At 43.8% G+C, this 27,656-nt stretch overlaps 1 protein-coding gene across 4 annotated transcripts; it reads right to left on the reverse strand.

The window, feature by feature from the left end:
* LOC118357602 (serine/threonine-protein kinase BRSK2-like) lies at positions 1-27,656 on the reverse strand. Of its 4 annotated transcripts, none has more exons than XM_035734878.2 (19): positions 26,397-27,656; positions 25,238-25,332; positions 24,335-24,420; positions 23,337-23,474; positions 22,662-22,778; positions 22,545-22,578; positions 22,287-22,355; positions 21,826-21,972; positions 21,296-21,327; positions 20,964-21,128; positions 19,376-19,473; positions 15,294-15,447; positions 15,008-15,068; positions 13,483-13,750; positions 11,227-11,275; positions 10,964-11,087; positions 5,652-5,862; positions 5,319-5,402; positions 1-3,088 (listed from the first exon to the last, which is right to left on the reverse strand). In XM_035734878.2, the coding sequence occupies exons 1-19, from the start codon at positions 26,479-26,481 to the stop codon at positions 2,877-2,879; spliced, it is 2,229 nt and encodes a 742-aa protein (XP_035590771.2). In that variant the 5' UTR covers positions 26,482-27,656; the 3' UTR covers positions 1-2,876. The 4 variants fall into 4 exon arrangements, with proteins under 4 accessions (XP_035590771.2, XP_035590772.2, XP_035590773.2 ...); XM_035734879.2 differs by having other exon boundaries at positions 27,388-27,655; XM_035734880.2 differs by having other exon boundaries at positions 27,364-27,655.

The raw sequence follows: 27,656 nt of genomic DNA on the forward strand, positions 1-27,656 counted from the left end.
TATACAAAACATTTTTATTTATCTTTCCATGACATAGACTGACCAGGTGAATCCAGGTGAAAGCTATGATCCCTTATTGTCACATGTTAAATCCACTTCAATCAGTGTAGATGAAGGGGAGGAGACAGGTTAAAGAAGGATTTTTAAGCCTTGAGACAATTGAGACATGAATTGCGCCATTCAGAGGGTGAATGTTCAAGACAAAAGATTTAAGGGTCTTTGAACGGGGTATGGTAGTAGGTGCCAGGCGCACCAGTATGTGTCAAAAACTGAAACACTGCTGGGTTTTTCACGGTCAACAGTTTCCTCTGTGTATCAAGAATGGTCCACCACCCAAAGGCCATCCAGCCAACTTGACTCAACTGTGGGAAGCATTGGAGTCAACATGGGCCAGCATCCCTGTGGAATGCTTGCGACACCTTGTAGAGTCCATGTCCCAACGAATTGAGGCTGTTATCATGGGAAAAAGGGGGGGGGGTGCAACTCAATATTTGGAAGGTGTTCCTAATGTTTGGTATCCTCAGTGTTTATAACTAACTCATACAATAGAATCTAACATTTAGACAGAAAGGTGGAAAGGAGTGTAATAGTTCAAAGTTCATGATCTTAAAACAATATTGGTGTCATGGGAAAGAGAAAGAAATCAAAGATATAAAGTGCATTAGATCCTGTAGTACAGTACCAGTCAAATGTTTGGGAACGTCGACTCATCAAGGGTTTTTCTTTATATTTACTATTTTCTACGTTGTAGAATAATTAGTGAAGACATCAAAACTATGAAATAACACACGTGGAATCATGTAGTAAGCAAAAAAAGTGTTCAACAAATCAAAATGTACATTCTTCAGTCTAAAATCGAAAATATATTTGGAATTGTTTAACACTTTTTTTGCTAACTACATGATTCCATATGTGTTATTTTATAGTCTTCACCATTATTCCCTGGAATAAGTAGGGGTGTCCAAACTTTTACTGGTACAGTATTTGTTGGTGCAATATGAATTTCCTAAATAAATAATATATTAATAAATACATACAGTAAATAAAACAAGTAAATAAATACATAAATACATTACAAGGAAACATTCTGCATCTGTTGCATATTGTGCAGTAAGAAAGACTGGTAATGTGTCTAGTCTCTATCACATAATACTGTTGTGATACATGATCATCATGCTTGTTGAGTGGAGATAGTAAGGTGGACATGGGTGCAGAGGATCTATCACTTGGTTCATTATTGAGTCACGGACAAACAGTGGTCCAATCCAACTGCTTGCCCATGTCTTTTAAAATATATTTTCATATTTCTCATCAAATCAAAAATACTTTTCTTCAGAGCAAAAGGTTTCCAATGAATACATCTTGGTTACATTGTAATAATATATAATAATAATAATATATGCCATTTAGCTGACGCTTTTATCCAAAGCGACTTACAGTCATGTGTGCATACATTCTACGTATGGGTGTATTTGACTCTGAGAAAAAAAGAAAATACAAAAATAATTCCAAAATACCTCAATGGCAACTTCGTTCTGACCTTTTAAATTCCCATCGGCTTGGGTTCCACATTCAGATGCTGGAGCAGATACTGTATGTCCAAGATGTCAATTCTTCCCGATGTCATTCTTCTCTCCTATATCTTCGCTGAGTGTCGACATCCCTGAAATCAATATATAAATCATCTTAACTAAACCTAAATTAAAAAAAATATTCTTCACATTCAATTTAGCTTAATTCGTATTTCTTGACAACAGAAGACAAAGTTTACATGTATTTTTTTCAAGGACATAATTTCTCAATTTTAAAGCAGGATCTTTAGGTGTTATCAAACTCATTCGCTGAATTGGCAGCAGGTTCTATCTTCTGGAATGGGTGGTTTGTGATAATAAGCAAGAGGGTTCTACATGTCTCCATCATCTTTCATTGTCTTTTGAGTAAATGTATGTACAATGTTGGGCACATCAAGGTATTCATCAGGTTTCCTTTGCTGCTGAGCGGTAAAGGTACAGGGGAGGGGGGAGTTCTGTAATTTTGAGAACCGTCACAAGATTGTTCAAAGCGTTCTTATCTTTTGGCTTGAGTTATTGGTTTGGTCCTCTGTAGCTCAGTTGGTATAGTATGGCGTTTGTAACGCCAGGATAATGGGTTCGATTTCCGGGACCATCCATGGTACGCTAGCAGATCTTATCATCTATATTGAAGTTGCACTCTGCAGATATCACTCTGCCATTTCCTGGTTGCTAAAACACTAACAGTTTGCCAACTTTCAGTTTGTGACAAAATAAGTTAGTATCGTGTAGAGAATAATGTTACCATCTAAACAGCTGCTTGAAGCTGGTGTACAGTAAAAAAAAACTAAAGTAAAAGACACAAAAACAAAAAACAAAACTTAAGAACAGGAAGCATAGAAATTGCACACAGAACAGATCTACCGCTTCTTAGACTTGCTTCCACGTAGAATGATAGATCTATAACTCAAATTTCTATGTGAATTTACATATTGTCACTTTTAAACATATTTTTGCACAATGACTTGCTAACTGCCATGCAAACTAGAGCTTCTGCAAAGTTCCTAGTTTGACCTTTGATGTGTCTAGCTCATCCATGAATCCCTTTTGACATTTAAAAAAAACGTTTTATTACTGGTCTGGATTGGATCCCTGCTTGATTCACTGAATGAATGTACATTTCAACACAGAAAAAAACGACAGCATGTGTTCGGGCTTAAAGCAACTTGTTGAGACATCTTCTCGGGGCAGAATGGGAGATATATCACGGTTTGTGAGGGTGTGAGGTTTTGTTTGACAATTTGTCTTCTTTTTTCCCCCAATGGCGCTTGGACACCTGCTACCCGACTGGTCTCTCTCTCTCTCTCAGGGTTGGGACTGTGTTCCGTTGGAGGACAGTAGCTGGGTCCTCTCCTTCCCAGAGCCTCTGCGTTGTAGGACCCCCTCACTGCCTCCGATGCCTCCTCCGTCGCCTCTCTCGCCCCACTCACACCGATCACCTCCGCCCTCGGAGCGGCGGGAGCTCTGGAGAGTGGGGGTCCCGTGGGGCCGATTGTTCTTCTCATCTGGGAAGGGGTCTATAGAGAGAAAGAGAGAGTAGGGGGTCAAATAGATTCAGCCACATGACAAAAAAAAATTATTGAGAGGATGGTCTGTATGTTGGAATATAATTACAAATAATTTGTAGACTGAAAATTGACCGCAAGAAGCCTAGTATGACTAAAACATAATAATTTCAAACCTTGCTTACATTTGTATACAATCACGTTTCTCTCTATTATGCGTCAGAATACTTGGGAACAAATTTCTATAATTAAAATAATTTGGCGCTGATTTCTTGGTGTTTTTACAGTATTTTACAAATTATTAAAAAATATATATAATTATAGGGACCCTGGGCATCTTTCTTTTGGTGTTTTTCAGAGTCAGTAGGAAGGCCTCTTAAGTGTCCTAAGATTTCATAACTATGACCTTAATTGCCTACTGTCTGTAAGCTGTTAGTGTCTTAACGACCGTTCCACAGGTGCATGTTCATTACATGTTTATGGTTCATTGAACAAGCATGGGAAACAGTGTTTAAACCCTTCACAATGAAGATCTGTGAAGTAATTTGGATTTTCACGAATTATCTTTGAAAGACAGGGTCCTGAAAAAGGGACGTTTCTTTTTTTGCTGATATATATGTATCACACACTACCATTCAAAAGTTTGGGGTCACTTACAAATGTCCTTGTTTTTGAAAGAAAAACATTTTTTTTGTCCATTCTAATAACATGAAATTGATCAGAAATACAGTGTAGACTTTGTTAATGTTGTAAATGACTTTTGTAGCTGGAAATGGCATATTGTTCATGAAATATCTACGTAGGCATACAGAGGCCCATTATCGGCAACAATCACACCTGTGTTCCAATGGCACGGTGTGTTAGCTAATCCAAGTTTATAATTAGAAAACCCTTTTGTAATTATGTTAGCACATTTTAAAATAGTTGTCCTGATTAAAGGAGCAATAAAACGGGCCTTCTTTAGACTAGTTGAGTATCTGGAGCAGCAGCATTTGTGGGTTTGATTACAGGCTCAAAATGTCCAGAAACAAAGCACTTCTTCTGAAACTTGTCAGTCTATTCTTGTTCTGAGAAATTAAGGCTATTCCATGCGAGAAATTGCCAAGAAACTGAAGATCTCGTACATCACTGTGTACTACTCCCTTCGCAGAACAGCGCAAACTGTCTCTAACCAGAATAGATAGAGGAGTGGGAGGCCCTGGTGCACATCTGAGCAAGAGGACAAGTACATTAGTGTCTAGTTTGAGAAACAGACGCCTCACGAGTCCTCAACTGGCAGTTTCATTAAATAGTACCCGCAAAACACCAGTCTCAACGTCAACAGTGAAGAGGCGACTCCTGGATGCTGGCCTTCTAGGCAGAGTTGCAGAGAAAAAGCCATATCTCAGACTGGCCAATAAAAAAAAAAAGATTAAGATGGGCCATTTTGGGCCTGTAATAAAACCCACAATTGCTGATGCTCCAGATACTCAACTAGCCTAAAGAAGGACAGTTTTATTGCTTCTTTAATCAGAACAACAGTTTTCAGCAGTGCTAACATAATTGCAAAAGGGTTTTCTAATGATCAATTTGCCTGTTAAAATGATAAACTTGGATTAGTTAGCACAATGTGCCACTGGAACACAGGAGTGATGGTTGCTGATAATGTGCCTCTGTACACCTATGCAGATGTTCCGTTAAAACGATCTGCTGTTTCCAGCTACAATGGCCATTTACAACATTAACAATGTCTACACTGTATTTCTCATCGATTTGATGTTATTTTAATGGACAAAAAAATGATATTTTCTTTCAAAAACAAGGACATTTCCAAGTGACGCCAAACTTTTGAACGATAGTGTACATTGTTTTAATGCATTTTTTTATTGTATATATGCATCATTCTGCTCAGAAAACTTGAGGTGTCAAATAAACCTGCCGTGGACCAAATTCAGTCCACAGGCCCCCAGTTGGGGAACCCTGGAGGAAAGTGACTCCATTCATGTAGGTGAAACCAGTGTGGTGTAAGAATGTAGGGAAATAATAATAAATCATTTTCATGAATAATGAATACGTTATCAATACATAGTGTACATACTATTAATAAATTAGCATATAATTATTTGTAAACATATACAAACATTTATAACAATTACAATAATTTATAAAGCAAATGATAGATTATTCATTTCAGTTATTAGAAAGTGTAACCAAATTTAAGGAGATTGGTGTGTGTGAGTAGAAGAGAATGTGTATCACTCACCAGAGACCCCCACGGGCTGATCATGGGAGCTGTGAAGCTGGGCCTGAATGGTCTCCACCACTCGTTTGAACCTGCGACTAGGACCTGCGAAAACACACACACACAAAGACATTGAGAAGATGCAAGCTTTAACCAGCACATGAGACACACACCTGCACAAAACACACACACACACACACACACCCTTCCACCATAACAAGCCTGCCCTACTTTCTTTCATTAATTCGTGGAACTATACCAATTAAAGCCACCATATATAACTAGATATTGTAAAATCACCAACGAACAGCACTAGAATGAACAGTTATACTTTCTATTCCAAGTTCCACTTGCCTGATATGAGGGTGAATGTCACACTGTAGATGCCTGTCTCTCTCTTGCCTTCTCTCTCTGTTTTCTCCCTATCCCGCTCTCTCTCTCCCTCGGAGAAGGCAATGTCCACCTGGAACTCAACAGGCTTCTGGAAGACGGAGGGGCCGCCGGAAGTCTTGTACTCGGCCCTGAAGCTGGTCTGGCAGATGACGCTGTGGCTGAGGGAGGGGATCTGACGAGGGGGGTAGGGGGAGAGAGAGGATGCGTAGGGTAATGGAAAGAAAGAAAAGGAGAGACGGGTAGAGAAAGTAAGAGACCAAGGGGAAGATTGTGTGAGGGGGAGAGACAGAAACAGAGTCCGTGTGAGATGGGGTAGTAGAGAGCAAGAAATGTTTGTCATTAAAACAGATTGCAATGAAAATATAAAGGTTCACAAGAAAAATTCCTAGCACTTTAAAAACATATTACTAGGACTGAAGATGAATGACAGTGTGACGGTGTGACGTGGTGAGGTTGGACCCAGCTGCAGAGAAGAGACCAGATGAGGAATCAGTGGTTAAGGATAAACATAAATACTTTACTAATAAACAGTAGCCGCAGGATCACAGTACACTGGAAAAAACAACAAACACTAAGCCTCAAACTCACTCAGGAAACAAACATACACACACGCTAAACAATTCAAGCTTCTGCAAAGGACAACAGAAAACACACCTCTAACAGGGAAATCATAATGAGTAAATTGGATACACCTGAGTGTCGTTAATGTCTCTAGGATGGTCTATGCCGTACACCCCCTTCTAGGAGCATCTCCAGCCGCAGAGCCATGACGACTCCCACATAGTTGGTTGAAGTCCCAAACAAGTCCCGGATCCAGGATATACCGGGCAGGCACCCATGCCCGCTCCTCAGGGCCATAGCCCTCGCAGTCCACCAGGTAGTGCGGGATGCCTTGGACCCGACGAGCCTCCAACAGACGCCAGACAGTTTAGGCTGGGCGACCATCAACAAGTCGAGCGGGTGAAGGGGCAGGTGTGGTGGTGGTGTAGGGACTGGTCCTTAACAACTTGAGACGGGAGACATGGAAGGATGGACAGACCTTCATAGACCTGGGAAGCTGGAGACAATAGGTTGATGCGACTCGGGATCTTGAATGGTTCTATGCAGCGTGGAGCAAGCTTCTGCCAGTCCACCTTTAAGGGAAGATCACGGGTGGACAGCCACACCCGTTGACCCGTCAGAGGAGCCCGAAGAGGCCTTCAGTGCAGGTTTGCCTGGTGTTGGTGTCAGGCAGAGGAGCGGAGCAAGGAGGATCGTGCTCTGATCCAGGTGCGACGACATCGTCGAGTGAACGCCTTGGCTGATGGCACCCCCTCTTCAGCCTGTTGTTCAGGAAACAGGGGGGGGGGCTCAAATGACGACATTCCAGTGGACAATTTCGGCAGTGTGTTATGAGCACACCCTACCCAGGACAAGGAACTATCTCCGGTTGCTGACCTGGGTGGAGAAGAAACAGCAGAGGAACTTCTCCAGCTCCTAGTTGGCCCAATCCGTTTGCCCATTCGACTGTGGGTGTATTCCCAAGGAGAGACTCACAGACACACTCAACAGGGAGCAGAAGGCTTTCCAATTCCGTGCGACTAACTGGGGCCCACGATCCGAGACATGTCCTGTGGAAGTCCTTGTAGTCGAAAGACATCATGAGATGTTATCATGAGATCAGCGTCTCCTTCAATGAGGGTAACTTGAGTAAAGGCAATGAAATGGGCTGCCTTGGAGAACCAATCAATGACCACCAGGATAGTGGTAAGCCCTTGGGATGGAGGTAACCCTGTGATAAAGTATACTGACAGGTTGGACCAGGGGATGGGCATAGGTTGGCGCAACCCAGCCGGTCGCTGTCGTGAGGACTTGCTTTGGACATAGGTGGAACAGGCCGCAACAAAGGATCTCACATCCTCAATCATGTTAAGCCACCAGAATTTCCGCCTCAGGAACAGTGTCCGATTAACCCCTGGATGCCCAGTTAATTTAGAGGAGTGTCCTCATTGTAGTACTCGGGAATGGGCTGATAGCGGAAAGTAAAGTCTGTTAGTGGGTCCCCCACCGGGGTCAGGTCCTCAGGACTGGTTTTGTCGGACCGTGGTCTCGATACTCCATATCACAGGGGCCACAATGCGGGAACTGAGGATGATGGGCTCGGAGTCCCTCTCCTCGTTAGAGACATCGTGTTGGCGGGACAGGGCGTCTGCTTTCTGATTCTTGGATCTCAGGCGATAGGCTAGTGTGAAATCGAAACCTGTTAAAAAACAGAGCCCACCCAGCCTGGCAGGCGTTCAACCTCTTGGCTTCTTGAATGGAGACCAAGTTCTTATGGTCCGTCCAGATCACGAAAGGATGAGGTGACCCGTGGTTGCTTCCGGTTGCCTATATCATAGCTGTGTTCCGCTGGCAAGAACCGCTTGGAGAGGAAGGTACATGGGTGCAGTTTCTTGTCCTCCTCGTTCCGCTGTGAAAGGACCTCCCCTGCTACTTTCAGCCTTGGGAGTCCAGCATAAACAAGTCTGGAACTTGCGGGTTAGGACCGCGAGAGGCACTGCCACCGCACAAAACTTGCGTATAAAATGCTTGTAAAATTTGGCAAACCCGAGGAACCGCTGGACCTGCTTGACTGAGGTAACACGGGGCCAGTCGGTGACCGCCTCAACCTTTATGGGGTCCATTTGGATGCCAGTGGTAGAGATAATGTGACCCAGGAAGGAAACTTGGGATACGTGGAACTCACACTTCTTTACCTTGACATATAGTTGGCTCTGCAGGAGGATGTCTTCGAGGTAAACAAAGATTAACCGATTCAACATATCGCTAAGAGTGTCATTGACCAATGGTTGAATGACTGCCGGTGAGTTCGATAATAAGGGCATGACTAAATAGTCATAGTGACCACCATTCATCTCCCTCCCTGATTCTCACCAGATAGTGGTAAGTTTAGTTTGCTGAAAAAAGGGGCCCCGTGGGCCAACTCCAGGGAGGTGGACATCAGGAGTAGGGGGTAACAATTCTTAATCGTAATTTTGTTCAGCCCTCTGTAATCTATGCAGGGACACAGACCTCCATCCTTATTTCCTGCGAAGAAGAAGCCTGCACCAGCTGGGGATGTAGAGGAGCGAATGAAAGCTGCCTCCAGCGACTCCCGGATGTAGTTGTCCATGACTGCTGCTTCAGGGGTCGAGAGGGCCCAGGGGAGGGGTGGAGCCAGGTAGAAGTTCTATGGCAAAGTCATATGGATGATGAGGATGGAGGGTGGCAGATTGCCTCTTACTGAAGGCTTCCCGGAGGTCGAAGTCCTCGGGAGCGAGAGGGTAAAAGTCTTGGTCTTCAATGGATGCCGGGGAACACGGTGAGACTCTTGGTGGGGGTCTTAGGCATTTAGTCTGGCAGTTAATACCTCAGGCTAGTAGGTGTCTCATAGACCAGGAAAATAGCGGGTTATGTAGCACTAGCCAGGGATACCCTAGGTGAGTGGGTGCTCGGGAGCAGTGTTCAAAAGAAAACTAAGAGTCTCTGAGTGGTTCACCCCAAACTGCAGTAGAATGGGCTGATATTCCACCTGGCCGGAGCCGATGGGGCATCCATAGAGGGCTTGAATCTGCAGAGGGATGGAATGTGGTGCTGACGGTTGTCCCAATAGAGGGTTGCGGGTAGTGTCAGACGGTGACCGGGTAGCTGGGGTGTAACTGCACAGCTCGTTAGGGTCTCCCCTTGCCCTGGAGAGCCCGGTGTTTCCCGTCAACTCTGGGCATGTAGAATGGAGATGGCCGAGGCAGTAGAGGCAGCATACCCCGCGCAGGCGCCTGGCACATTCCTGTGGGCTCAGACGAGTGCATCCCAGCTGCCTGGGCTCCTCAATGCTGGGCTCGGGGGCTTCGGGTGCTCCGGAAACTGGGATGCGTTTTCAAAAAGGCGCTGTCTTACACATTCTCAGATACGGTTGTCAATCCTGATGGCCAGCATTATCAGGGAATCGAGGTCCTCGCCCAGTTCCCGAGTAACCAGTTCATCCTTGATGGAGTTAGACATTGCCCACCCCAGGGGCTTGCCCGAGAGTAGAGAGATTATGTAGGTGATCATGGCCCGACCGGTGTGGAATGAGGAGGACTGTAGCTCGAACACCAGAGAGCACTGAGTGAGGAACCCCTTGCATCCTCCCGGATGGCTGTCATACCGCTCGAGGGCTGGGACCTTGGGTTCCCGGTGCAGGTTCCCTGGTAGAACTACAGCGACGCCTGTAGAACTGGGTGATGAGACTTAGGAATTGGTTCCGCCTGGGTTGGGGTTGGGCCATGGTTGGAGGGAATCGGTAAGTGCCCAGAGGGTCTCTGATATCCGAGAGAGTTGTTCTTCCTGCCGCCCCAGCAGTGCTCCTTGTTGGGTTATAGCATTCTGGATCTGGGTGAGATCTGCTGGATCCATTTTGAGGTAAGAAGCTTGCTATGACGTGGTGAGATTGAACCCAGGTGCAGAGAAGATACCAGACGAGGAATCAGTGTTTAACTTATTATGGGCAGGACAGTAGCGTCCCACCTGGCCAACATCCGGTGAAATTGCAGAGCGCGAAATTCAAACTACAGAATTATAAATATTTAACCTCTCTGGGGTAGGGGGGACGCTTGCGTCCCACATGGCCAATAGCCAGGGAAAATGCAGAGCGCCAAATTCAAATACATTTCTATAAAAATCTAACTTTCATTAAATTACACATGATAGATAGCGAATTAAAGCTACACTCGTTGTGAATCCAGCCAACATGTCAGATTTCAAAAAGGCTTTTCGGCGAAATCATAAGATGCTATTATCTGATGATAGCACAGCAGTAAACAATGAGAGTAGCGTATTTCAACTCTGCAGGCGTGACACAAAACGCAGAAATAAAATATAAATCATGCCTTACCTTTGACGAGCTTCTTTTGTTGGCACTCCTATATGTTCCATAAACATCACAAATGATCCTTTTGTTTGATTAATTCCATTGAAAATAGTGGTTTCACCTGCCATATCAGTTCTGATATAATCACAGACATTATTTTAACAGTTCAGGAAACTAGTGTTCTTAAGAGTTTTCTCGTTCCAAATCTAGCAATTATATGCATATCCTAGCATCTGGGCCTGAGTAACAGGCAGTTTACTTTGGGAATGCTTCTCATCCGGATGTGAAAATACTGCCCGCTAGCCAAGAGAGGTTAACTGACTTGCATAGTTAAGTAAAGGTTCAATAAAAATTCAATAAAAAACATGACTAATTGAAGATGTTCAAAGCGGAACCAGATACTTACAGAGAGGAAGGCGTGGACGATGTCTGCTTTCACAGAGCTTAGCGGCTTGTCTCTGATCACCACAAAGATCTGCTCCTCCTTCTCCAGGCTGACGAAGTTCCCAAACCACGACTTCTTAGCCAGCCTGATGGAGCATGACATACACACAGAGAGAGACAGAGAGAGAGAGACATAGTTATAGCGAGGTCATAGCGAGGTCATATTAGTCAGTCCTCGGCCTAGGGCATCTAAGAGGCAGGTTCATAAGTGTGTGTGTGACTTACTCAGGGCTGGACTCAGGGGTCAGCCTGGACATATCCTCTGATGTGGGCACTGAAAAAAAACAGGTCAATAGTTGATTTATGGGGTTGACAGGACGTGCATTTAGTAATGTATGCTAACTTGCTCAATTTCAATTTTATTAAATGTTAACTATTGCTATTAGTGCTGAGCGATTAGTGCTTTTTGCGGTTGGTTAGGTTTCTGTTCGGCTATTAAAAATCATCACATTCAATAATTGTTTAAAACATTAAATACATTATGAAATGATTTTAGAGCTTTTTAATGGAAATTCCAATTTCCAAAACAATGACAACATTAATTGTCAGGTCCACAATGGGTAGACAATAGCAGCCAGCCAGCCAGACAACAACCATCTAACTTTATCTCTGTACTCCCCATAATGTACTGTCTTTATCATCCTATTTAGCTAGGCTAGTAGCTAGCTGGCTAGAAGCCTATGTATTCTGCAGAGATGTCTGCAAAATCATTTGACTTGGTCTTCAAAGTACATAGGCATATACAGTCAAGACTGCTAATTACCAACTACTACAACTATCAATGGGGTAGTGCTACCTCACAAACTGTCTCTATCCCTCTTTGTTGTTGTATTGTGTACACACCTCTCTCATGTGTTCTGTGTAGGCTATCTGTCTCTGTCCAAGCAGGGAAGGACAGGCGCAGCGGATTAGGGTCACTGTAGTTAATTACCATTTTTCTGCGCTGAACTAGGTTGAATAATGAAAACTACAACTGCCTTCAGCCCAGTGTCCCACATCGTTCTTGACTTAATTGGGGCATTTCCATGATGATATGTTGCTGATGCCTGACAGATCTTACAACGCCTGGATAGGTATTTTACGTATCAGCTAATCACATCATATGTTATAACAATTTGTCAGTCGATGACACAGTCGATAACGTTGCACACAACCATTGGTTTTTGCGTTGCTTTGCCTTAGCTGTGAAACGCGCCCAAATTCTCTCGTGAATGATTGGCGTGTTGAGCTCACAAAAAAGTCTGATTTATTTTAGCTTTTATTTCTTTCATCACATTCCCAGTGAGTGAGAAGTCTACAAACACTCAATTAGTATTTGGTAGCGTTGCCTTTAAATTGTTTAACTTGGGTCAAACGTTTTTGGGTAGCCTTCCACAACCTTCCCACAATAAAGTTGGGTGAATTTTGGCCCAATCCTCCTGACAGAGCTGGTGTAACTGAGTCAGATGTGTAGGCTTCCTTGCTCGCGCATGCTTTTTCAGGTCTGCCTACAAATTTTCTATAGGATTGAGGTCAGGGCTTTGTTATGGCAACTCCAATAACTTGACTTTGTTGTCCTTAAGCCATTTTGCCACAACTTTGGAAGTATGCTTGAGGTCATTTTGGAAGACCCATTTGCGACCAAGCTTTAACTTCCTGACTGATGTCTTGAGATATTGCTTCAATATATCCACCTAATGTTCATCCTATTTTGTGAAGCGCACCAGTCCCTCCTGCAGCAAAGCACCCCCACAACATGATGCTACCACCCCCGTCCTTCACGGTTGGGATGGTGTCTTCGGGTGCAAGCCTCCCCCTTTTTCCTCCAAACATAACAATGGTCATTATGGACAAACAGTTCTATTTTTGTTTCATCAGACCAGAGGACATTTCTCCAAAAAGTACGATCTTTGTTCACATGTGCAGTTGCAAACCGTATTCTATTTATGGCAGTTTTGGAGCAGTGTCTTCCTCCTTGCTGAGAGGCCTTTCAGGCTATGTCAATATAGGACTCGTTTTACTGTGGTTATAGATACTTGTATACCTATATATGCATTAGGGTGTTTTGAATTCATCATAACCTTACAAAGCGCTGTCCATTTTGTTGTGTTAGGCTTTGAAACAACATCCACAGCGACCATTTCAATTTGTTGAACTTCTATCTTCAAATTGATCAAAAACAGTTGAGGTAAGTGAGTTTTAAAAGCACATACTGTTTTATGGTAAGTGTTTGTTATTTTCGATTGCTTTTACATTGATGTCAGATTGGTTAGAGGGATAATAGAGCCCTGAGTACCAGTCCATTAGCGACCTGATGATTACTAGCGAGTTGGGTATTACTAATGCATGCCCAGAGTGCATAAGAGGAGATTTACTGTGATGTAGAATTTTACTGCGGCCATGACTCATGACTGCCGGTGTGCCGGTAATGCTGTCACCGCAACAGCCCTAACTGCAACTTCCTTTAGGAGAAGCACCTAAAGAAACCTTGTGACCTCTCACCCTGCATCTTGCGGCGGTGGAAGCGGGGCGAGCCCAGCAGGTTGTTCTTGAACGAGTTGAGGCGGGTCCTCCAGTGGGCGGAGCTGCTAGCTGCCATGCCGCCCCCACCGGGGCTGGAGGGAGGAGTCAGGGACAGGGAGCCCACCCCTCCGCCTCCCTCCACCCGCAAGGAGGAGGACGAGGAGGAGGAGTTTGAGGGAGGGTTGGAGGAGGGGTGGTGGACGGGGGTGCCCATGGGGGTGGGCAGCGGAGAGCCCTGGGGAGTAACCTGCGACACAGAGTGGGCAGAGTTGGGGTAAAAGCTCTTAGTGACCGACTTGAGCATGGAGGGCGAGGGGAAGAAGAAGCGGGGGATGGGCGAGAGGAGGGGCGAGGGCAAGCAGGAAGGTGAGTTGTGGATGGGGACGGACATGATGGGTTGGAGGTGGGGCCGGCCGCCCTTGGTGGGGGTGGGCAGGGTCTGGGTTTTAGGGTTCTGCGGCGCTTTGGGTTTGTCGAGATCTCGGGCCGGCCGAGAAGTGGTAGCCCTTCCTGGTTTGGATGGGTCCTTAGTGTGAGGGGTGGCGGAGGTGACGTCTGATTGGCTAAACGTGAAGACGGGGCTCTGATAGGACTAGGGGAGGGGTGGAGGATTGGAAAGAAAAATTGAAAAAGGATGGAAATGAGTGTTATGGGTTATGACTAAAGAGTGCTTCTTGTATGATGGTGAAGAAACTGCACTGACAGTGTGAGCTATTTGTATAACTAATTGAAAAATCATTAGTTCTGAATGCGAATTCAACCATGTATATTCCAACCTCACTTTAAAAAAAAATCATTTTAAGCTAACATATTAGATAACCCAGTACACAAAAATCCCTCCATGTCAGAAACAGTATGGAAGACAAACACTACAAAATGGCATAAGCAATACAATTATGACTCTGTTCTGTGAACTTCCTCTTTCAGTAGTGATGCTATGACTGTGGTAAAACAGGGTTTCTGCTTTTGCTGATCCAGAACAGAAACAATTGAACCAGTATGTTGACATTTTCATAGTTTGTGGAACACAACTTCTCAAATTGAACAAGAAGCTTAAACCAACAACGACTTCCAATGATGACCAACTAGAGGAAGGCCTAAATATATATTTTTTAATTGTACAAACCAAACATGTTTAACTTTACTTGATGCGCTACAAAATGTGCATCTATCAAGTTGGTGGAAATGGTAGAAGGTATGGTGTAGAGAAGCAGAAAAAAAAAATGACAAAGAAAATCCCAATGAGTAAGAATTGTTCCGATAAGAGTGGTGTTATTACATGTAAAATGGCTCTGATTGATCAAGAAGCTTGAGTGAGATGGACAATCTCGGGAAGGAATGCTAAAGCAATGTTAATGCATTTTCAATCAGCCATAAAAAACGAATCTTTGAGCATTGCAAAACAATACACTGACATACATATGAAAAGACAGTTCAGAGTCAATGTTGTATACTTTATCACTTCAGAGTTGATGTTAAAAGTGTTGGCCAACAGGCCTCTTACCCTGGGACTGCTGAGAGGGCTGGAAGAAAGGCCGGTGGACGCCCCACTGACTGAGCGAGACCTGTAGAGGGGTCACGAGGTCATAAGGTTAAATGTCATTATCTTAGAGGTGAAGAAAAGGAAATTATTCTGCCATTATGTAGGTCCACTGTTGGCTTATTTACTAGTATATGTATTATAATCTGTACTCTGTGTATTCTATGTGGCTAGAAAAATGTTTGTTTGTAGAGTAAGCATGTTCAGTCTTTGTGTGTGTTTCTGGACTGTGTGTGTGAGACCCCAGTACCTATGGCCGTTTGCGGCCGTGTCCAGGGCCCTGCGTGGTGGGGTGGGAGACCCCTGCTCGGTCACACTCAACACCTCCAGGCTCTTTCTCTCCGGGCGGCAGCGGCTGTGACGTGTCAGCATGGGAGAGTCCACACGCTTACGAGGGGGGTCAGCTGAGGGACACCAGGGTGGAGTTAGCACAGCATGCGTCGCACAATTGGCATAGCGTTGTTAGGGGAGGGTTTGGCCGGGCCGGGGCCCCTCTAGCAACCCCCTGTGTCAGGCCGGGCTCCCTTTAAGCTGTCGTCAGTTGAACAGTGTTTCCTCCAACACATTGATGCAGCTGGCTTCCGTGTTAAGTGGGCGGGTGTTAAGGAGCGTGGTTTGGCTGGTCCTGTTTCAGAGGACGCATGACTCAACCTTTGCCTCTTCTGCATCTTTCTATCGATACAAAATGAACCACTGGTGTGAATGGCCAAACAGCTCTATTTTCATGTCATCCAACAAATGTAAACAGCATTGGCATTTGGATTGGAACCGGTGCTATGGTCAAATGACAGGAAAATAAAGCTCTTCGGACACGCACACCAGGTAACCCCATAAAATAATACTTTCACATTTTTTTAACATACAATATAGCTCAGTATTTGTATTATATATTTTATACCAGAGGTGGCACCACGGGTTCAAATGTGGTGTGGCAAAATTCGTACGTGTCTTTTCTGGGGCCTGGAGTTTTTCCTGATCTCATGACCTGGGCAGGTAAAACTCTGGGTCCTACTCGTAGACTATGACAAAATATTATTATTATAGACAGCTTCCCTTTTCATCTGTGCTATGACTATAGGGCTTGTGGTTTTCTTGTTAGGTCATTTTAATTCCTACTCTACGGTGGGTCAAACCCTTTCAAACTACCGCAAACGTTGTTATTATTCATTCTGAATCTGATGTCAAAAGAGCTAGAGACAACAACTTCAACAAACAACATAGTTTGGTGAACTACTATAGCAGGGCTGAGCATTATGCAAAGAATGGTTACAATGTCTTCAAATATGAATTTCACTCTATATACACACAACGTTAAGCAGCGTAGCCTAGTGGTTAGAGCGTTGGACTAGTAACCAGAAGGTTGCGAGTTCAAACCCCCAATCTGTCGTTCGGCCCCTGAACAGGCAGTTAACCCACTGTTCCCAGGCCGTCATTGAAAATAAGAATATGTTCTTAACTGACTTGCCTGGTTAAATACAGGTAAAAAAATTAATTAAAAAAATGTAAAAGATAATAATAATAATAATAATAATATGCCATTTAGCAGACGCTTTTATCCAAAGCGACTTACAGTCATGTGTGCATACAGACAGGTTTCAATGTTGAAAAGTATTTTAATTGTATGTCATAAAACCTATTATTTGTTTGTCTGACTACAGCACTCTTCTGCGATTATTAATTATGTACACTTTATGTAAGGAGGCAGGTTTACATATACACAGTAGAGTTTGTAACAAAACATGTTTTATGTGTAGCCTAAGTCATAAAACCACTAAACTTGTGTTGTTGTCCTGGTCTCCATCTGGCCCACCAGAGGTTGGTTCCCTGGCGCGCACTGTAGGAACTGATTTCCTGTAAAATCCATATGTTCAATCTTAAATCAACTACTTTCAACATATTCATTAAATAATAACCCCCTTTTCATTAAGTAGATTTTATTGAACGTCATTCATTCTATTGCAATCTATTCTAACCAAACCTGCATTACCAGTTCATATCAGTAAGTGTCACTAATGCACTAGCTAGTCAGAAAAGACCATGATGGCTACCTGTCTCTGTATTTGTGAAAGTTATGGTAGTAACCATCAAAAAATTGTCTTTCTGCAATTCTGTTATGGTTGGAAAAATGTGTGCATATTGTCTGTGTAGACTGCTCTTTGGCAGAATGTGTAGGTTTTTTACTTTTAAGACTGTGAAATTTGCGCCACAAACACCAGAGGTGGAAATAAAATAAAAATCCCAACATTACTGGACTGACATCTCGCTGACTAACCTTTCAGAAACTTCAGTATTGCCTTGGATAGCAGCAGTAGGTCATTTAATCTTCTTTATCCTGCGCCAAACACATTTATTCAGTGAGTCTAAATTGTGAACGTTAGCTGCTGGTTACATTATTGCATTAACCTAGCTAAATACTGTTAGCTATCTAAGGCTAGGCTACTAAAGCTAACATTAGTAGTTTTGTTAGTTAGCTCTATATTGGGTCATTCTAGCTAGTTTTAGAGAATGACTAAACTGATTTTATTAACACGTACCTTGTTTCCCATGGAAATGTGTGTTCGCTCTCTCACGAGGCAGGCAACCAAGCAGGCAGGTGAGGAGCGTGAGCGAAGAAAGAAACCAAGTGTAGAGTGCAGAGTCAAACAACAAGGTGCTGGTGCAACCAAACCTAGTTGTTGAGAGGCGCGGTTGTTGCAGCTCTGTAGGCTGCAGCTAGTAGACCACTGTGACGGACAAGCTAATCCACTTGTAGCTGCGAGTTTGGAGGTTGCATGAAATCTCAGGAACAGGTTTGTACTCACGAGATAAGACTGAGGCAAACGGGATGAAATTGGGGGGTGGCACCAGGTCAACTTGTCCAATAAGAAACGGCTTATTACTAGTTTATCTAGCTTGTCCAGCGTTGCATATGATCGATGCAGTTAATTTATCATTGAATCACAGCCTACTTCTCCAAATGGGTGATTTAACAAGCTCATTCGCGAAAAAAGCCCTTTTGGAGCACCAGTGTGTACCTAACCATAAACATCAATGCCTTTCTTAAAATCAATACACAAGTATATATTTTCAAACCAGCATATTTAGTTAATATTGCCTGCTAACATGAATTTCTTTTAACTAGGGAAATTGTGTCACTTCTCTTGCGTTCTGTGCAAGCAGAGTCAGGGTATATGCAGCAGTTTGGGCCACCTTGCTCGTTGCGAACTGTGTGAAGACCATTTCTTCCCTAACAAAGACCGTAATTAATTTGCCAGAATTTGACATAATTATGACATAACATTGAAGGTTGTGCAATGTAACCGTTAGATAAAATATGGAAACGGTTGTGTATTTCACTGAAATAATAAACGTTTTGTTTTCGAAATGATTCAGATTTGACCATATTAATGACCTAAGGCTCATATTTCTGTGTGTTATTATATTATAATTAAGTCTATGATTTGATAGAGAAGTCTGACTGAGCGGTGGTAGGCAGCAGCAGGCTCGTAAGCATTCATTCAAACAGCATGTTTCTGCGTTTGCCAGCAGCTCTTCGCTGTGCTTCAAGCATTGCACTGTTTGACTTCAAGCCTATCATCTCCCGAGATTAGGCTGGGCAATACTCAAGTACCTATTAGAACATCCAATAGTCAAAGGTATATGAAATACAAATGGTATAAGAGAGAAATAGTCCAATAATAACTACAACCTAAAACTTCTTACCTGGGAATATTGAAGACTCATGTTAAAAGGAACCACCAGCTTTCATATGTTCTCATGTTCTGAGCAAGGAACTTAAACGTTAGCTTTTTACATGGCACATATTGCACTTTTGCATTCTTCTCCAACACTGTGTTTTTGCATTATTTAAACCAAATTGAATATGTTTCATTATTTATTTGAGACTAAATTGATTTTATCGATGTATTATATTAACTTAAAATAAGTGTTCATTCAGTATTGTTGTCATTGTCATTATTACAAATTAATAAATAAAAATCGTCTGATTAATCGGTATCGACTTTTTTTTTTGTCCTCCAATAATCGGTATCGGTATCGGCGTTGAAAACTCACAATCGGTCGACCTCTAATAGTAACCCTCTCATAAATACAAAAAATATCCCTATACACACACAGACATCCCATACATGCACCCCCCACACTGTCAGACACCAAATTGAGCAGTTTAAAAAGTGGGTCCGGGTAGTGTGCATGGCACACGTGTCAGTGGAGAAGCAGGAGAGCGGTACACACCCAGACACAGAGACGGGGTCAGGAGGAAGACAGTAGACCAGACAGGGGTGGAGAGTGTCAGTGTGGTCAGTGGCTCGCTCCTGCCACCTAGGGACTCACCTACGTCATTTCGGGGCGGCAGATCTTCATCCTCGTAACTGGGGTAACGCTCCTTCCTGTCCAACAGGAGATAGTAGATCATCTTCTCCTGGTTGTCTCTGGGGGAGGAAGGGAGAGGGGGAGGGGATTTGGGAAGTGCTCAAAGAAAATGAAATCCTATCTTGAGATATGCAGATGAATGTTCTCAAAAATCATACATTAAAGGCCCATTTGCAGTCAACAAAGTGATTTTATATAATTATTCCAAACCGCTCTGCCAATAACAGCTAGTTTTCCCTCCCCACTCGGACCTAGCAAAATTCTTGCTTGAGATATTGCGCTTCGCATAAGCTATTTTTGTTTATTTTTTTAACCATTTTAATTGAAAGCAGTAAGGTACTTAATTGTTACCCAGAAATGAATTGATTTTTATACTGAGTCAAAGGGAGAATGTGTGTAGAAATTTGCACAGATTTCAATTCAGGATTAAAATGTGGAGTAGGGACTCCCGGGTGGCGCAGTGGTCTAGGGCACTGCATCGCAGTGCTACCTGTGCCACCAGAGAACCTGGGTTCGCGCCCAGGCTCTGTCACAGCCGGCCGTGACCGGGAGGTCCGTGGGGCGACACACAATTGTCATAGTGTCGTCCGGGTTAGGGAGGGTTTGGCCGGTAGGTATATCCTTGTCTCATCGCTTTAGTGACTCCTGTGGCGGGCTGGGTGCAGTGCACACTAACCAGGTCACCAGGTGCACGGTGTTTCCTCCGACACATTGGTGCGGTTGGATGCGCACAGTGTTCGGAAGCAGTGCGGCTTGGTTGGGTTGTGTTTTGAAGGATGCATGGCTTTCGATCTTCGTCTCTCCCGAGCCCGTACGGGAGTTGTAGCAATGAGACAAGATAGTAACTACAAACAATTGGATACCACAAAATTGGGGAGAAAAGGGGGTAAAAATGTAAATAAATATAAAGTGGAGTAAGGCAGCAAGATGCGAGTCTGGTTACAAACAAGAAGAAAAGGGGAGTTGCACAAGAAACTAGAGCCTCTTTCAAGCACAATACATCTGATATTCAGCACCACGGATAGAAGTCGGCCACAGCAGCTGTCTGGTGAAGTTGCAGGGAGCATCGCATCTTGTACAGTAAATATGCCTCAGGAGTGATACTCCTGGTGATACTAGTTTTTGATTTATAAACCACCAGTGAATAATTGAAATACACACACAGATACACAAGTGTTATAATGAAACAGAAGGTTTGATTATAATCAATATTTATTTTACTGCTTTAAGTGTTGTTTGTTTCTTTACTTTACTTTTATAAATGAGAAACTTGCCCATTCAGACAGGCCCAGTCTGCAAACTTTCAGCAACAGAAACTTAACATGGAACAGGCTGTTTTTTTTTTTAAGATCAGGTTTTAACATGTATTGTCCTGTAGATTTTAATGGAGCCTATTTCAGATAGTCCCAGTCTTTACAAACCCATCTATTTCCGATTGATAACTAGCCAGGGAGCCGCGGGTGCAGACCCCTGAGCAAGACAAAACAACGGACAAACTAGAAATTAGAGAGAAGAACCTGGGCACACAGATGAACAGACACACACTTACTCTTCACACTGCAGGTTGCACGTGAGTTTCCCGCTGTCTCTAAAGCAGCCCAGAGAGTGCATGCTGTCCAGCAAGTCCGGGTCCAGCTCGGTCAAACACAGGATGTGCCCCATATACACATGCCTGGGAGGGGGCTGCTCGGGACATGGCTCGTTACGACCCGACCTGAGACAAACAAACACGCAGACAGACAGACAAACAAACAGACACATGCGCACACACACAATACCCCCATGTTAGTGACCCAAAAACTGGGCACAATACACAACGTTTGACATCTACTTCAAATTCTCAATATAATTCAAAGGCAGACAGAACTGATCTATGCTTACTGATACCAGGAGTGCTTCTGGACGGCATCTAGCTGGAAGGGCGAGAGGGCAGATGGAGCAATTAGGCCAGTCTGTTCACACACAGATGTCTGCTAGCACAAGGTGTAAACAATTCCTGCTAGGCCTGACTTTTGCAATTGGAAAATACATCCTCATCAGTTTTGCATACATTTTGGGCATCTAAATCTTATTTAGTGTGCCCCAAATGGCACCCTATTCATCCCCAAATGGCTCCCCCTGCCCTACCCCGACCCGCCCTGTCTCTTATCTTGGGATGGCAGGTAGTCAAGTGGTTAGAGCGTTGGGCCAGTAACCGAAAAGTAGCAAGATTGAATCCCTGAGCTGACAAGGTAAAAAATCTGTCTTTCTGCCCCTGAACAAGATAGTTAACCCACTGTTCCTAGGCTGTCATTGTAAATAAGAATTTGTTCTTAACTGACTTGCCTAGTTAAATAAAGGTAAAATAAATACAAAAATTGTCAGGGTTGACTGCTCCCTCCCCTATGCCTCCCTATCCCCCTCTCTTGTACCTTAAGTCTCTTGTCGGGGTCAACCTCGATCATGCCTTTGAGCAGTGCCTGGCAGTCTGGTGGGATGAAGTGAGGCATGTGAAACACCCCGCTCTTCACCTTCTCAAGGAGCTGACGCAGGTTGTCATGGTCAAATGGTAAGGCGCCCTACAGAGAAGAGAATGTTACTGTTTAATAAGCCCTTTTACAAAGAATGGGAGGCAGGACTACACTTACGAACACGTAGGGCTGGCTTTCCGTACAGATTAAGCCTAGTCCTGGACTAAGAAGCAGCTTCAATGGCAAATCTCCATTGAACATGTCTAGGACTAGGCTTAATCTGTGTCAAGGAAAGCAAGCAGTAATGTTGAGTCACAAGGTTATAACCCAACTCCATGAATACTAAATTCCAAATTGAGCCCGAGCACCTCCGCCCAAGGTAGATGTTAGGGCATAAGGCAAATCAGAAGATACTTTCTCACCACCAGCAGAGCAAAAAGGATGACTCCACAGCTCCACACATCTGCCCTGCGACCATCATACTTTTCTCCCTAAGAGAGACAGATGTCAACTGTGCAACAACAGTTAACTATCCAACATGTATATTTCCTTACTTACACATTGTTGGTAATAGCAAACTCAAATACTTACATTTCTCATGTCTTACCAATCATTACATTTCTATCTCACTTGGTTAAATGATCTTAGCCACTTAGAATTATGAAAAGGGAAGAACCTACCCGGATCACTTCTGGACAGGCATAGTGTGGGGATCTGAAATGGTTCGAAATGAGGCATTGAGAAGATGTAAGCATTTACCAGCACATAAGACCCACACACGCACACAGCATACTCACCCACAGCTGGTCTCCAGCAGGCTGTCCCCCAGCTGTAGGGAGGCCATGCCGAAGTCTGCGATGCGGATGTTGTTCTTCTCATCCAGGAGCAGGTTCTCCGGCTTCAGGTCTCTGTGACTGTAGGATGGAGTGAATAAAGTAGATTAGAGAAGAGCAGGATAGAATAGATTGGAATATAATGACTTTATTAGTGAGATATTGAATTATCAACGGATGTAAGTACAACACTGAGACCGCGGATGTATAGAATATAATGACTTCATAATTAAGGAAGCATAAAGACATTTAGACCTCACCAGACCATTTGATTGAGCCTGCCTGTAGTGTTATATGGTCGGAGATTGCATTTTTGGACCATTCCAGTGGTCCCATTGCACCAGGCAAGCTCAATCAGGTGCCACTAATTTACTTGAAAGAAGAAAAAACTGATACAAATTGTTAAAGTGGGCAGTCCCAACTGTTTAAGGTTTGTTGTGCATTTATTGAAAAGATAGGATCGTAGAGGAAAGACAGGAAAGGAGGTAGGGGGTGGATGAGTCAAAGAGCAGTTGGCCGGATTCAAAACCATGCCAACTCTGAAATAATGTGTGCCAGGGTCAGCAGCTCTAACCGCTGGACCACGCAGGCCCCCGTCTCAGACTCACAATGATTTTGTACATGAATATAGTCGTTTACCAGATAGAATGACTGTGACAGAAGTCCAGGGCCGATATGATTTGTCGGAAGAACTTCCTGGCCTCTTTAGGTGTCAGCCTACCTTTCTTCACCAGATCAAATAACTCCCCACCTGACACATGCTCTAACACCAGGTACCTACAGAGAGAGAGAGAGGGAGAGAGAGAGAGAGGGACAGACGGGTGATAGACAGAAAGAGAGAGAGAGAGAGAGAGAGAGAGAGAGAGCGAGAGAGAGACAGACGGTTGATAGAGAGAGAGAGAGAGAGAGAGAGAGAGAGAGAGAGAGAGAGAGAGAGAGAGAGAGAGAGAGAGAGAGACAGAGACAGAGACAGGACAGACAGAGACGTGTGATAGACAGAAGAGAGAGAGAGAGAGAGAGAGAGAGAGAGAGAGAGAGAGAGAGAGAGAGAGAGAGAGAGAGAGAGAGAGAGAGAGAGAGAGAGAGAGAGAGAGAGAGAGAAAGAGAGAGAGAGAGAGAGGGAGAGAGAGAGAGAGAGGGACAGACGGGTGATAGACAGAAAGAGAGAGAGAGACGGGAGAGAGAGAGAGACAGAGAGAGAGAGTAGAGAAGAGAGAGAGCAGAGAGAGACAGAGACAGAGACAGAGACAGAGACAGAGAGAGACAGACGGGTGATAGACAGAAAGAGAGAGATAGAGAGTGATGGGTGGTATAGATGGGGAGAGAGAGGGGTGAGCGGAATAAATACAATGAAAGGGGTGAAGGTTGAGGAGAGAGAGAGAGGAATTGAGCAAGCATTTCAAGTGGGTTGAATCCTAACCTGAGGATAGGCCTGTGTAATCAGGATTTTTGCATAGAACATACATTGAAGTCAATAGGAGATTTGATAACAGAAATCTACACAGACTTCAAGAGACAGACAGAGCGGATTAATACAGTCCTTTGAGTAATATTTACACATCACACCCACGGGTCTAGAGCTACAGGGTACAGGCAGAACAGAAGGTCGCTCCTGAAGGTACAATGAATGAACTCACAGATATTTGTTATTCTCGTAAACGTCATGCAACTTCAACACATGCGGATGCTCAATCAGCTTCAGGATGGCAATCTCCCTCTCCACCTAGACAGAGCGGGAGAAAGAGAGTGGTAGAGGGAGAGAGAGAAGAGATGGGGATAGAAAGAGAGGGGTAGAGAGAGAGAGAGAAGAGATGGGGATAGAAGGAGAGGGGTAGAGAGAGAGAGAGAAGAGATGGGGATAGAAGGAGAGGGGTAGAGGGAGAGAGAGAAGAGATGGGGATAGAAGGAGAGGGGTAGAGGGAGAGAGAGAAGAGATGGGGATAGAAAGAGAGGGGTAGAGAGAGAGAGAGAAGAGATGGGGATAGAAGGAGAGGGGTAGAGGGAGAGAGAGAAGAGATGGGGATAGAAAGAGAGGGGGAGAGAGAGAGAGAGAAGAGATGGGGATAGAAGGAGAGGGGTAGAGGGAAAGAGAGAAGAGATGGGGATAGAAAGAGAGGGGTAGAGGGAGAGAGAGAAGAGATGGGGATAGAAAGAGAGGGGTAGAGAGAGAGAGAGAGAGAGAAGAGATGGGGATAGAAAGAGAGGGGTAGAGAGAGAGAGAGAGAAGAGATGGGGATAGAAAGAGAGGGGAATATAAATAGAGAGGGGGAAGAGAAAGATATACAAATTGTAATTTGAGAGAAATTTACATTCCAGTGTTCACTCTTAAGGCATACTTGATGAAACGTGTCTTGCTACAGAGTGAGAAAGCCAATGTATGCATATCATTTCATTACAATTTGAAATTGTCTTTACTATGTACATCACCTATTGTAACTATTGCAAACAGACAGTTAATCATGAAATTGTCAGTCTAGAAAAGTAGGCATCATACTGGGATATCCTTATTTTCATCATGATTATTATCATCAACGTCTTACCTTCATCAGAACTGACTCTGACAGCTTCTCCCTGTTGACTATTTTGATGGCCACCTTCTGTCCTGTAATGCAGTGAACTCCAAGCTTCACCAAGCCTGAGGGAGTCACATGTTCACCCTTTTAATATAAGTATTATGCATTCATAACACAGTCAGAAAACATATACAGTCACCGGCCAGATTATTAGATACACCACCCCATTCACGAAAATGGATCGTACTACGTGGCAGTGGCTTACTATACAAAGCAGGCAGACAGGAATCGAGGCATTCAGTTACTGTTCGATTAGAATGAGTTAGAATGAGAAGAACGAGTGACCTAAGTGACTGAGTGCGGTATGATCGTTGGTGCTCGGCTTGCCGGGTCCAGTATCTCAGGAACGGCCGACCCTCCTGGGCTTGTCACGCATGACAGTGTCTAGGGTTTACCGAGAATGTCGAAGAAGAAAAACACACATCCAGTCAGCGGCAGTCCTGTGGGTGAAAACAACTTGTTGATGAGAGGTGTCAAAGGAGACTTACAAGAATCGTGCAAGTTCACAGGCTTGCCACAAACAGACAAATAATGTCTCAGAACAACAGTGGGTGTGCAGAACGGCATCTCTGAATGCACAACTCGTCAATCCGGAAGGGCTATTGCAGCAGACGACCACCCCGGGTTCCACTCCTATCAGCTGAAAACAAGAAGCAGCCGCTCCAGTGGGCACGCCATCACCAACACTGGACAATGGAGGAGGAATCCCAGTTTATGTTGCGTCATGCCGATGGCAGAGTCCGGATTTTGATGTAAGCAGCATGAGTCCATGGACCCATCTTGCCTGGTGTCAACGGTACAGGCTGGTGGCGGTGGTGTTACCGCCGTCCAATCTGCAGCAACTGTGTGATGCCACCGCGTCAGCATGGACCAACTTCCCTGTGGAACATTTCCGACTTGAACCATCCATTCCCAGATGAATTCAGGCTGTTCTGGAGGCAAAGGGGGTCCAACTCTGTACTAGATGGGTGTACCTAATAAACGGGCCGGTGAGTGTATATTACATCCATCTATCTATTCACCCACCCACCTGTCATCCAGCCCTCCATCCCATGGTAAACACACACACACAAACACATTATTATTTACAAGTGAGCCACTTTGAGCCGAACAATTCAGAACTCACCTGTCTGGCCCTTTCCCAGTGTTTTTTCCATTCGATATGGCCCAACATATTGAGCTGTCTGAGTTAGTGACAGTTCCTTACTCATACTGCTCTAACTATCGACTAGAACTTATAGTGACCAATGTTGATAACTAGCTCTATATCTTGGTGAATTTCACGAATTAGTGTCCCCAAATAAAAAAGGAAGTCTGTATAACAATGGCAAGTAATGGTTAGGAAAAGATTGCTATGCTACTTTGAGATGTAGACCTATAACTCCAGTCTGAGTTCAAGGCAGGATAAATCCTGAATTAAGAATTGTGGGATATATTTCACCTTCCCAGACAAAACCTACTACCTTCACTGATTTGTGAGGTTTTACTTCTTGGTGAATATAGACGTCTTATATTGAAACTGAACAATCAACAGCTGAGTAAATGGATTGGATGGAACAAATATCATGTTATGCACTGGCCTAAACTCAAAATAGCAACACCTATCACGATAACAAGTATGACAAGAATGATAACATGGTTGGCCTATATGTCAGTTTTCAGGTTTTAACTAGCTTCGTTTGTGATACATTGGTCAATCCACATAGCATAACAAGTACTAATTGCTATTTCAGTTTGACAGCAACAATCATGTATAGATATTTATCAACGTTCGTGTTGACTGCACCATTTCTTGTCTATATTCAACCTGCTACATCCATTCATTCAAACAATGTATTGCAACATAAAACGTCCTTATAGTTCAATGCAGACTGATGTAAATGGTATTCACTGTCAGGCCGGTTATCACAAGTGGAGCAGCATGTTTTCTTCGAGTTAGCCGCACAAGTGCTGCCATACACTGTGGTTCGCCTGTATCTATCCACGTCTGTCAAAATCGGATCATTTTTGAATTTTCTTTGTAAAGTGAAAATATATGTTATACGTCCAACAGCTACATTGTAGCGATTTGTTTTGAAGAAAGATGCACGCACCCCTTGCAAAACAACCATCTTTACCGTATCACCCCCTCCCTCTATCACAGCCAGTAGGCGTATCACAGCATCTTCTCTCTCTCATTTTGCGTGTCTCCCTTGCCGGTTCCAATTTCAATCATTTATCGAGTTGTTAGTGAAAAATAACTACATATGTATTGACATTTTACTAGATATACAAATTTTTATATAATTGCACACGTTGCGTGAGAGGGCCTCCCCGTTTATAGTCCTTTTGCTTTTCTTGCCGTAAATCGATATATTCTCTCTCCTCTTCCTTTGCCTTATTTGCA

Source organism: Oncorhynchus keta, chromosome 24 (genome assembly GCF_023373465.1).
Source record: "Oncorhynchus keta strain PuntledgeMale-10-30-2019 chromosome 24, Oket_V2, whole genome shotgun sequence".
Lineage (NCBI taxonomy): Eukaryota > Metazoa > Chordata > Actinopteri > Salmoniformes > Salmonidae > Oncorhynchus > Oncorhynchus keta.